Below are 12,206 nucleotides of genomic sequence, written 5' to 3'. Positions count from 1 at the left end.
TCTATGCTCCGGCTGATCACCGCGACTCTCTGCCCTTCCTGGAGAATCTGGAGGAGATCGCCGGTCACGTTCCAGGGAGTTGGGCGCTTGCTGGCGACTTCAACCTCACCGTGGGGGCGAGGAAAATAGCAACGGCTCTGCCAATGCCTCTCTCAGTGTAGCGTTCAATTTCACCATTGATCATCTTGGTCTCATCGATCTCCCTCTTCTAGACCACCTCTTCACTTGGTCCAATCACCGTAGCACTCCCACTCTCACCCACCTCGACCGTGTCTTCTTCAACGTCCCTATGAGCCTATCCTTCCCCAACTCCTCCCTCTACTCTTTGCCCAAGCCAACCTCTGATCACACGCCAATTCAGCTCCCCATGTCCACCACCATCCCAAAAGCAAACCTGTTCCGCTTTGAGAACGCCTGGCTCAAACACAGCGACTTCCTGCCCGCGGTGCTCCCGGCCTGGCTCAGAGGCTCGCCGCACGGCGTGGCTGCGGCCATTGTTGGCTCGCTCAAAGCAGTTCGGTGCACGTCCAAGGCTTGGGCGCGACGTAAGAGCGTTCCTCCCACCCTTCTCCCTAATTGCAAGTTTGTGATATATCTTCTTGATGTGCTTGAGGAAGGCCGCTGTCTTTCTGCAGGTGAACATCTCTTATGCTGCGACTGCCAGGACCACCTTGTGCTGGTCCTGCGCGAACGCGCGGCATACTGGAAGCAACGCGGGAAACACCGCGCCATCCAGGAAGGCGACGCGAACACCCGCTTCTTCCATGCGCAGGCCACTCAGCGCCTGCACTGCAACAACATCCGGGCCCTAGAGGTGGACGGCGTCGTGGTGTCCTCGCACCAGGACAAGACAGCCGCGCTGACCTCTCACCACCAAGGGCTCCTGCGCGTGAACACGGCAGCTTCGGACTCCATCGGCGTCGCGGCCCTCTACGCCGAATCAGAAAGGGTGGACGAGGCGCCTCTGCTGGCGCCGTTCATGGAGCTAGAAGCGCGCATCGCGGTGTGCTCGATGAACCGGTCTAGCTCTCTTGGACCGGATGGCTTCGGGCCAGCTTTCTACGCGGCGGCATGGTCCACGGTGGTGCCGACGGTCATGGAGCTGGCCTGGGCGTTCCAGGCAGGTACTGCGGAGCTTGAGCATCTGAATCGCTCATACATTGTCATGATCTCCAAACATGCCGCCGCCACAACGCCGGGGGACTACCGCCCAATCTGCCTGCAAAATTGCTCCTTGAAGATCATCTCTAAGATGCTGACGACGTGGCTGCAACACTAGATCCCCCGCCTCATCGATCCAGACCAGACAGGATTCATCAAGGGGCACTCGATCTCTGAGAACTTCATCTACGCGATGGAGCTCGTCCAGTGCTGCCACTGCCGCAAGCTACCCACCCTGGTTCTGAAGCTCGATTTCGCCAAAGCCTTCGACTCCGTGGATTGGCTCAGTCTCAACGCCATCATGGATGCGCGAGGCTTCCCGCCCCTCTGGTGCAACTGGATCACGAGCATGTTGCAAACCTTGAAGCTTGTTGTCTTTGTCAATGGTGTTCCTGGCCCGTGGTTCGCCTGTGGAAGAGGCCTACGGCAGGGGGATCCACTATCCCCCTACCTGTTCCTTCTGGTCGCTGACGTCCTTCAGCAGATGATCAAGCTCGACCAGAGGATTTCACACCCTGCCGCCTCGGGGAAGCCGTGCCCCGAGCTCCAATATGCCGATGACACTCTCATCCTCCTCAAGGCAGATCAAGACGGGCTGGTGGCGCTGAAGCAGGTGCTTGATCTGTTCTGCGAGGCCACGGGGCTGCACATCAATTTCAACAAGAGTACCATGGTGCCAATGAACACTTCCAGCTCGACTACCACGGCGCTTCAGAGTATTCTTGGGTGCCAACTTGGCAGCTTCCCCCAAACCTACCTGGGGCTGCCACTGTCCCACGAGAAGCTACGTCTGTCCGTGTTCAGCCCTCTGATCACTAGAGCGGACAGGCATCTCAGCGGCTGGCACGCCTCCCTACTCAATCCAATGGGCCATGCAGTGCTGATCAATAGCGTCATGGACAGCCAGCTTACCTACGCTATGTCAGTGCTCCTTCTGCCCCCAGGGAACATTGACGCTCTCAATTGCCGACGATGACGTTTCCTGTGGTCCGGGGAAGATACAGTTAGTGGAGCTCAATGTCTTGTTGCGTGGGAGCAAGCGTGCTAGCCAAAAGAGCAGGGGGGCTTGGGATCAGACCATGAAAAACAAAAACCTCTTGCTCAAGCTCCTTCACCGCCTTCACCACCCCGAAGGCTTGTCTAGGGCGCGCTGGGTCCGGAGCCGCGTTGGCCTTGTGGATCTGCGCGGCAACATCGAGGGCGCGCCCTGGAGAGATCTGGAGGATTTGCTGCCACTCTACCAAGCCATCACCTGTTCCGAGGTCTTCCATGGAGCAGCAACTAGCTTCTGGCACGATCGATGGCTATCAGCAGGCCGATTGTGCGAGATGTTCCCCCTGCTGCACTCCCACGCCGTCGGCGGGGACGTCGCAGTCGAGCAGGTCATGGGCGAGGGGCTGAACACACACCTTGCCTCACGGCTTTCGCGCCTGGCCAGCGAGGAGCTGGTGAAGCTAAACGAACTGATTGATCGAGTATCACTCCGAGAAGGGGAGGACCAGTGTCTCTGCCCCCTGAATGGGAACGCCATAGCCCTACAAGTTGGTGCAGTGTATAACAATTTCATGGCTTTTGCTGGATCACCCTCCAGCGCCTTTGCCAAGTTTGTCTGGCGCAACCGCGCGGCGCCCCGTGTCCAGTTCTTTGCCTAGCTGCTGGTCCAGTAACGCATCCAGCTCCGCAACAACTTGGTGAAGAAGAACGTTCTGGATAATCCATCATGCGAGCTCTGCGGCCAGGTAGAGGACTGCAACCACATCATCTTCCGCTGCTCCTTCGCGTCACACGTTTGGGCGTCGCTTGGCGCGCAGACAGCCAACTCCTCTATCCAAAACCTTTGGACTGTTCTCCGTCCGACAACAGTCCCGGCGCGCCACTACACTAGCTTTCTTCTTCTGATCTCCTGGATGCTTTGGAAGCACCGCAATGGTACGGTCTTCCAACGAGCTTCACCATCACATACAAGGTTCTGGGCGTCCTGTCGTGATGAAGTGCGGCTATGGAGCCAGCGTTTCCGTATGGAGGATCGTCGGATCGCTGAAGCCTGGTGCTCCATCTTTTCTCAATGTAATGACTTCGGCCTTCAAAAGGTCCTATAATGAATCAGGTGGGGCACTCCCCCGTTGACCCTAAAAAAAAGTACTCATTCACCGATACTAGTCCACCAACCCGTGCTCCCGCACGGGCTAATGTTTTTAGAAGCTATTGTATTTAAAAATTATTTAGAAATTAAACTCCTAACTAATAATCAAAATTGTTTACCTACTACTCTCTTATTTTTTCAATACTTCAACATAATACTTATATAGATATGTACCTATCTTTGTCTAGTTGTGATTATTTTTAATTTAATAATTACTCTATGCACTTTTTCATCCATATTCATACTTTTTCCATTTTGTATCGCACCTCCAATCCTCCATACATTATGTTTAGCCTACAAATCAATATTTTTCATCGATTCCTCACATACATGTATAAATGGTCTAAATGGTGGGATTCATCATGTGTATATACTTTAACTTAGTATTTTTATATTAACAATGATATAAATAGGTCATTTAGAATCATATATTAATTTACTTTTGGACGTATGATGCACATGTTTACTTTATTAGGTTATTTTTAATAACAACGGACGTGGGTAACATAGATAAAATTTTAGAATGATATTTTAAGTTATGCTTTATAATGATTTATAATGATAAGTATTAGTAAATTGGATGAAAATTATGGGGTTACTTTAGATTTTTTTTATAATAGCTGAGCTCGGTAATTTAGATATAGGTTTAGAGCTCATTTTTTAATATTTTCACAATGATAGTGTTAGGTAATTTTTTAGAAAATATAATAGATCAATGCCTATGATTATTAGAGTTTACAGGATTGGTGTTTGCTATTTTTAATTTTTATGAGAATTTCTCTCTTTTTTCTAGCTTGTCTCGTGGGAACTAATGGGAGCCTCCAATGGAAAAAATGAGACTACATTGCTACAAAACTATTACCATAAGCTACCTCTCGTTTGTTAAATATTCGAACACAATACTTATATACTACTTAATATCTTCATCCAATTGTGATATATTTTAGTTAGTAATTACTCTATAATATTTTCATCCATATTTGTAATCTTTAACTTTTCACTTTGCATCGCAGGTATGCGCTTGAATTTTTTTAATGAACCCTAAGTTTGAGATACAATTTTAACATAGAAATATATATTCACATCACTTTAGATCTTTATAAATGGTGACACACATCATGCGTATAGACCTTAATTATTATATCGTATACCAATAGTGCAAGGTATAAATGATTTAGAATTATATATATATATATATATATATATATATATTTAATTAAGGTTATTTGATCCAAATGAAGGATTACCTTATGTTATTTTTAATAATAGCATGCGTGGGTAATATAGATGCAAATTTAAGGAATTACTTTAAAAAGTGTTTTAAAGTAATAGTGGTGGGCAATTCAGTTGCAAATTAGGGGGTTATTTTAAATATTGTTTACAATGGCAGAAGTGGGTAATTTTGATGAAGATTAGGGGTTGATTTAGTTTATTTTATATAATGGCATAGGTGGGTAATTTATATATAGATTTAGTGGGTTACTTTAGGCTATTTTCATAATGGCATAGGTGGGTAATTTTTTAGAAAACATAATAGATCCAATGGCTATGATGATTTAAGTCTATCGATTGATGGTCGGATGTTTTGTTTTTTTTGAGTTTTTCTAGGATTTCTCTCTTTTTACAGAGTATCCACCTAGAAATCCTAGGTGGCTTCACCTAGAGGCTTCAGCCTCCAATTAGTAATAGTAAGATACTTATTATTGCCCTACAACTCACCAATGATTTTAATCCCGTCTATAAATTAAGGGATACGGTATTACTACGAGATTATATTTGGTAAATGAAACGTCCCTAAACACCTGTCTCACGCTAGCCTGGCATCTTAGCATTTCTAGATAATTTTCTGTGCTTTCAGGTTTGGCAAATGTATTGCTGACTTCAACAGCAACGAGGTGCTCCGTGCCATCCACGTGGCCCTGCTCTGCACCCAGGGCTCGCCCCACCAGCGGCCGTCCATGTCTCGGGCTGTGTCGATGCTGGCCGGGGACGACGTGGAGGTGGGCGAGGTGGTGAACAAGCCCAGCTACATCACCGAATGGCAGATCAAGGGAGGCAACACCAGCAGCTTCATGAGCAGCAATATGAGCGGGCAGTCGAGCTTGGCCCCAAGGGCCGCCTCGTCGCACACCTCTTCGCCGTTCATTAGCTAGCTCCCGTTGGAATATTCAGGTTAGGCCCATTTAATTCATTTAATCTCAGGATCCACATGTAATGCTAGATGGTTAAATGGTTAATTCCACTGGATAGTTAAGAGTATCTTAACCAACTTAAATAGGTGGACTATGTGTGCACTAATTGAGAAGTTGAGGAAGAGAGAAAGGGTGCCACGCGCGCGCTTGCTCGCCTCGTCGAGCCGCGCACACGTCTCTCCCTTTTTTTTTTTGCTGTTGCCCGCTGCTATCTTGACATTCCCATCGCGAGCCTCTACGTGCAGGCCTCCAAAACTTTGTCCTGCTGCGACACTTGCATGAGTAGGCAGGCGATCAAGTTTTGGGGAAGCGCATCTTCTGCGCGTCATGCTACATCCTGGAGGCTGTTCAAGGGACTGCTCTGCACCAACTCGACATTGCATCAACTTTGATCAACTACATCGAACAGCCCGAACCGACATTTTAGACACAATGTCTGATGCATCCAGTTCTGGAACGGCGCACCCATTGCCTTCGGCAATGATCCCGCCCCTGGGTACATACTGAACCTTATCTGGTTCTTTCTTTTGGTTCTGTTTACGTTCAAACGTGATTTAAACAAAGCACTTGCACACGCTCTGTATCATTCACAATGACCATAATTTACTTAAAAATATTCGGAATTAAAATATGCCGTAAAATGCCTAAACCTCTAACAGCTCCGAGAAGAAGGCCGGTGATTTGCAAGTTGACGGACAGTTTTCTGTAAATGCACGTCACAAACGTTCTCAGGATATATATTCAGCTTTTGCACGTATTTTGTGTTAGGTTATGTGCTGTGATCGATTGTTGCTTCGCCCGTCTTAGATCGATTTTCTTTTTCGGGTCAAGTTTGGGTTTGATTTTTGAGCCCAGGACCAAATGATGATGTTGGAGGGTTTGGTCTATCCGGATCTATATATATATGATTTATGACAGAACGACAGGACGATGCCAACCCGATCTATGATTAAAAAAAGAAGCAGCAAGATTTTCTCAGAGCACAATCTCGTGCACTTAGCTTGATGCCCCACCCGTATGCCCCACCCGTATGACCCCTTTGGCACCGCTCCCTCACGGCTCTTGTCTCCTCTGTCACGCTACTTGTATCACTGTTGTGTTGTACTGCAATGAAGAGTTAAAATCCATATCTGACATGCGCTACGATTAGCTACATTGCACTACAGTTATGGAGGAGGAGCCGGTGAATCTAGAAAAAATTGCTCCCCACAACTCCAGATCCGGCTCGCACTACGATAAACTATAGTGTGCTACAGTAATGGAGCTGGAGCCAGCAGGAGATGCGCAAAAGAGACCCATACAGAGTAGAGGGGTGATGCGTGTCCAACAAGGCGAAGTGCGACTCCAGCGATGCCTCCTCTCCAGCAGCGTAACAAGAGTTTATATTGTTTATATTTTAGAACATGTAAGTTCACTCCCACTCTGCACTTGAGGTGGAGCAATATCACCCATTAATTCCTGTGCTTCTGGTTCTTTAGTGTAACGCATATGATGGAATTATATAATATTTGTAATATCAAGTTCACAGGCCTTCATAGAAAACACAATTTCACCACATTATTGAATATATGTAAAATATTTAATGAAAGTGCTAAACGGCGGCGTCGGCATGGAACATCAGCGGCGACCGTCTGCCACGTCACCAAGCTGTAAGTCTCCTCGCACAGAACAACACGGTCAGCCGTCGTCGTCGATCGCCTTCGGCTCTGCTTCCATGTGGGAGCCTGGAGGTAGTTGTTGGCCCGTCGCGTTCGACAGAGCAGTGGCGCCACTTGACCATAGAAAATTCCCTAATTGCGCCGTCCTTGCATGGTGGCGCAGCGTCGAGGGAGCTGTACGTGTCTGCCGCGGCGGCGGGGCCCTGAGACAAGCTAGTCGCCATAAGAGTCTCCATCAGGTCACCATATATCCCGCTCGGCCTCGGAAGGGGTAGCCAACCCCGACCTCGAGGCCAGAGAGAGGGGAAGGAGATGAGGAGGCCTGGACCCAGCAGTTCGTGCCGCCATGGCTCTGCTGCGCTCCCGACGTTGCTGCTGCTGCTGCTGCTTCTAGCTGCATCTGCGCAAGCTCAGCAAGCGAGGACAAGGACCGATCCGGTTGAAGGTAAGCGTGCATGTCTTCTTTCTTTCAGATTAACGAGGGGGTTTCAAATCAGCTTGCATCAATCCATCGATATCGTGTTTCGCCTTTTGCTTGCCCACCATAAAATTCACACTTGGCTATAGATGTCCAAACGAGCGGCCCAGTACGGTCCGGCACGGGCCTGGCAAGGCACGGTAATTTTCTTTCAAGAATCATCTGCCCGGCAAGGCAAGGGAAGCCATCCCTGATCTGTTCCATGATCTGTTCCAGAGAATCATCTGCCCGATTCGTTCAAGAAACTGTCTCGTTCCAAATGTTTGGGGTAGAAGGGCAACAGGGGCGCGTTTAATGGTATGATGTTATGATTTTTGGCCTTTTGACTTCGTTCATGTTTTGCCTACGAATAAGGTCCTCTTGGGCAGGGCTTCTTGAGCAGCCCTGGCTGCCAAACGGGGAAGAACGAAATGGCTCCATCGATGGAGCCCTGCAATTCGCGCTGAGAGGAGCTAAGAGTGGAGGAGAAGCCAAAAAAAAATTGGCTCCCCGCAGCTTCGTCCCATCCGCAAGGCCGAAGTCTCCAGTTTGCCCCTAGGCGCGGTAGGGCCTGAGGATGGAGGCGCAGGCGCAGGCGTGGAGGGCTGGAGGACGGCGGCGGCTCGAGCGCGGGGGACTGGAGGATGCCGTCCGCGCGGGCGCGAGCGCGGGGGCGGAGGACGTAGCGGCGGGGACGCGGGGGAGGCCGAAGGATAGCGGCGGCGCAAGCGTGGGGCGTCGTCCTGGCGTGGGCGCGGGAGGCCAAGGACTCCGGCAAGTCGCGTGCGGGAAGGCCGGAGCTCGCTCGGAGCGGGGGGCGGCACTGCAGCAGCATGCGCGGGCGTTGGCACTGGGGATGGAGCGAAAGGCGTTGGCACTAGGGATGGAGCGAAAGGATAAGGTAGGGCGAGAGAAACGGTTGGAACCGTGGAGGAAAAAGCAATAAAAGAGGAAGGAAAATGAAAAAAAGGAAAATAAATAGAAAAGAAGAAAAGGTAAGGGTAGTATGGACATTTCACGTTTTTATCCATTTAAAACAATTAGGAGAAGCTGTTTTGCCAAACGTTTTTCCAATCAAGCAAACTAGAGTAAAAAAAACCGCTCTATCAGAGAAGCCACAGCCAAAACTGTTTCAACCACACGAGAGGAAACTTAACAGAGCAAGCCCACGAGGTGAAATTGGGATCCAAGTGAGAAAATATTAAGGGCATTCCCAACCTCCAAGTCACCCAATTTCTATATCATTCAATACAGTACCATCTTAGCAATCTAATAATGTGGAAGGTGATTCAGGAGGTGTTACCATCTCAGCAATCTAATGATGTGGGAGGTGATTTAGGGGGTGTTTGGTTGCTATAGACTAAAGTTTTGGTGCACTTTTAGTCCCTAAACACCCAAACAGTGGACTAAAGTTTGAACAAAAGGCTTTAGTCCTCTAGTCCACAAAACTGGACTACAGGGTGTTGGGGACACCCCTACCCCTCATTTACTGCCCTCCTTCCCACCCGGCTCCCTCCCGCCCGCCGCCTCCCTCCCACCCGGCCTCCCTCCCGCTCGCTGCCGTCGCCGCCCGCCGCCACCCTCCCGCCCGCCGCCGTCACCACCCGCCTCCCTCCTGCTCACCTCCCCACGCAACCGCTCTCCCCACGTCCGGCCGCTGCTCCTCCGCTCGTGCCTACCCACCGCTGCTCCCCTCCCCTCGCCGCCGGCCCACTGCTGCCCTCACCTACGCGGTGGCGCTCGACCGTACCGCGGTCGCACTATCGGAGCTCGCTTGCCCTGCAGCTAGGTCGGCGGAGCTTCAACGTACGACGGTGCTCACCCACCATAGGGGAGAGGCGATGAGAAGGACTGCCGCCACCCCCTCGGGGTCCTCCGACGGTCAAATCGACAGGTCGCCACCCCGTCGAGCCTCCCCAGCGTCCAAATCAACGTGACGCCGCCTCCTTGAGCTCACCTTGTGGCCGAATCGATGAGCCTCCATCTCGTCGCCGATTCGAGGCTCCCCCATTCGGGCCAATCCTCTGTTCGTTCCACTGCTCGCCGGCACACAAAGGATCTTGCCTGCACCGCGCGGGAGTTCGCATGTGGCGGGGTAGGTTGGGCACGCCCGAGCGGTGCTCCACTGGCGCCGGAGATGGAGAAGCTTCAACCAGCGGTAGTTGGAGTTCCCGTGTGAGGAGAAGTAGACGCAGGGGTACCAAGAGGGTAGGGAAGAAGGGTAAAAGGGTCTTTGTTCAACAGCATTTATGAACTTTAGTCCATTTTAGGGGTTGTTTGGATACTAGGGGCTAAACTTTAGCCTTTGTCACATCAAATGTTCGGATGCTAATTAGGAGGACTAAACATGAGTTAATTATAAAACTAATTAGAGAAGCCCTGGGCTAATTCGTGAGATGAATCTATTAAGCCTAATTAACTCATCATTAGCAAATGGTTACTGTAGCACCACATTGTCAAATCATGGACTTAGGCTTAATAGATTCATCTCGCGAATTAGCCTCCATCTGTGCAATTAGTTTTGTAATTAGCCTATGTTTAATACTCCTAATTAGAATCCAACCATTCGATGTGACAGGGGCTAAAGTTTGGCCCCTGGGAGCCAAACACCCCCTTAGTCCATGGAACCAAATAGGGGTGGGACTAAAGTTTAGTCCAGTCTATGCACTAAAGGAACCAAACAGGGAAGAAGAAAGAGTAAGAAATCACTTTTCTCATGTGAGAAACTGAGTCGGCTCGCGCACCAAAGTGCATAGATACCGCCGGTATCGCGTTGGGCCAGTGTTATGGTTTCCTTCCTCGTTTTCTTGCCCATCTTCCCGATGCGTTGTGCGCCGCGACCCACCCCCAAGCTCCGTGCATGCCTGCTACTACCGCGTCGCGACCCTGCACCTCCCTGCACCAGATCAGCCTGTCGTCGCCTTCTCCGGCGTGCCGCGCTCCCCATGGCTGCCTTCTCCAGCCACCCCCCTAGCCTCCTTCTCTGGCCACCACGCGTGCTGCCATCCACCTTTCTATTTTCCTCCTCTCTTTCTCCCTGGCCTGCGCCGCCTACGGCTGCCAGCCGCCACCGCTTCCGCGTACCACTGCCGGCCACCTCCGTCACGCCTCCTGGTGCTTGAACCTCCCGCTGCTAGTCGCCGCCCGTCGTTCCTCCACGAATGGGCGATAGGGGAGAGAGAAAAGAAAGCAATGGTAAAATGGGTGTAAATTCGGCAAACTCCAGGGGTATTATGGTACCGAACAGTGCAGGATGGATGAGGGAGCTACGGGGAGCTCGTTTTCCTAGCTCCGCCCGCTCGTTTTGGCTCCTCTCAACAGGTTTTTAGGCAGCTTCGCCGGAGAAGCTGTTTTGAAGAAAGCGTTTGACACGGCTCCTTGAGAAGCCGGTGGAGAAGCTCCTCAAGGAGCCGTGATAAAGGGGGCTAATGATGTGGCAGGTGATTTAACGAAGAAAGAGTGAAATATCGTTGTTTTTCTCGTGTTAGAAACCGAGTCGGCTCGCGAGGGCATGTTCGCTTCAGCTTATTCAGCCAGCTTATCAGCCACCAAACAATGTTTTTCCTCTCACAACAAATCAGTCATTTCCACTTTTCAGTTGGCTTATAAGCTGAAGCGAACAGAAAGTGCGTAGATACCACCGAAATCGCGTTGGGCCAGCGTTACGGTTTTCTTCCTCGTTTTCTTGCGCATCTTCCGTGCGCGCATGCTACTGCCGCGTCGCGACCCTCCCTCACGCGCGCGCCGCGGGCCATCCCCTCCCTCGCTCGCGCGTGCCAATTTCCGGCGCTTGTGTCCGCCTGACGCCGCTGGCCACCCCCGTGCGCGGCCGCGCACCAAGCCTCCGCCAGCAATTCCCCACGCGCCGCTTCTAAGGATCGATTGGAGAAGAAAGGCGTACATCAAAAGAAATCGAGGAAGCCCTCTTCAAGTTCCAGACGAGTTGTTGGTGCTGCTGCTGTTGCTTTCTCCAGGCGCTAGTTCTCCGTCCGTTGCTTCTAGCGCCACTTTGGCACTTTGTCCAGGCACTGATCGAACCAGCGCTCATCTCGCTCCTGCATTTTGGCCTGCATCGTCTCTTGGCGGCTCTTTCCAGGTTGATCGATCTTATAGCAGCTGCGAATGAATTTATTTTGTTTCAATGGCTCGGACTGTGGCAGCATGAAGGCTACGCGGTTGCTTGCCACAGCTGACCGAGCTTTGTTTGTGCTGCTTGCGTGAAATCATACGTAGAAACTACCCATAGAAATTATAGGTTGGGGAGATTAGATCTACAAGTGGCATCTTGATGATATGTCAACATAAAAACTACCCATAGAAACTCTGATTGCCTGTCTCCGGTGGAGTCGTCTAAGACTAATTCTTTACTACTCCCTCCGGTCATCTAGCATGACGAGTCGTCTTTAAATGACCAAATATAGTAAGAATAATTTGATAGGTAACTTTCTCATATGTACGTCTTAAAAAAATAAATCAGCACCTAATTGATTACTTCATCCATTCTAAAATATAGTTCATTAGTTTTTTCTAAGTCAAACTTTCTCTTTTTTACTGTGAATCATAAGTACAGATGTAGACGCTCACATACATGTACG

The 12,206-nt window shown here is 50.2% G+C and overlaps 2 protein-coding genes across 2 annotated transcripts in view; both read left to right on the top strand.

Annotated features, from left to right (window-relative positions):
- Positions 1–289: 289 nt before the first annotated feature.
- LOC140223508 (uncharacterized) lies at positions 290–1,279 on the top strand. The gene has a single exon (XM_072295348.1). It carries the CDS (start codon positions 290–292, stop codon positions 1,277–1,279), a length of 990 nt encoding a protein of 329 aa, XP_072151449.1.
- Positions 1,280–7,342: 6,063 nt separating this feature from the next.
- Positions 7,343–12,206, top strand: part of LOC117862644 (uncharacterized) — a 28,858-nt gene continuing 23,994 nt past the window's right edge. Inside the window, 1 exon segment of the mRNA XM_072295347.1 lies at positions 7,343–7,599. Within this exon segment, the coding sequence (XP_072151448.1) occupies positions 7,467–7,599 (133 nt within the window). The 5' untranslated portion in view covers positions 7,343–7,466.

Source organism: Setaria viridis, chromosome 7 (assembly GCF_005286985.2).
Source record: "Setaria viridis chromosome 7, Setaria_viridis_v4.0, whole genome shotgun sequence".
NCBI classification, from domain to species: domain Eukaryota; kingdom Viridiplantae; phylum Streptophyta; class Magnoliopsida; order Poales; family Poaceae; genus Setaria; species Setaria viridis.
Note: the sequence above shows the minus strand (reverse complement) of the source record. Positions and strands in the feature narration are given on the sequence as shown.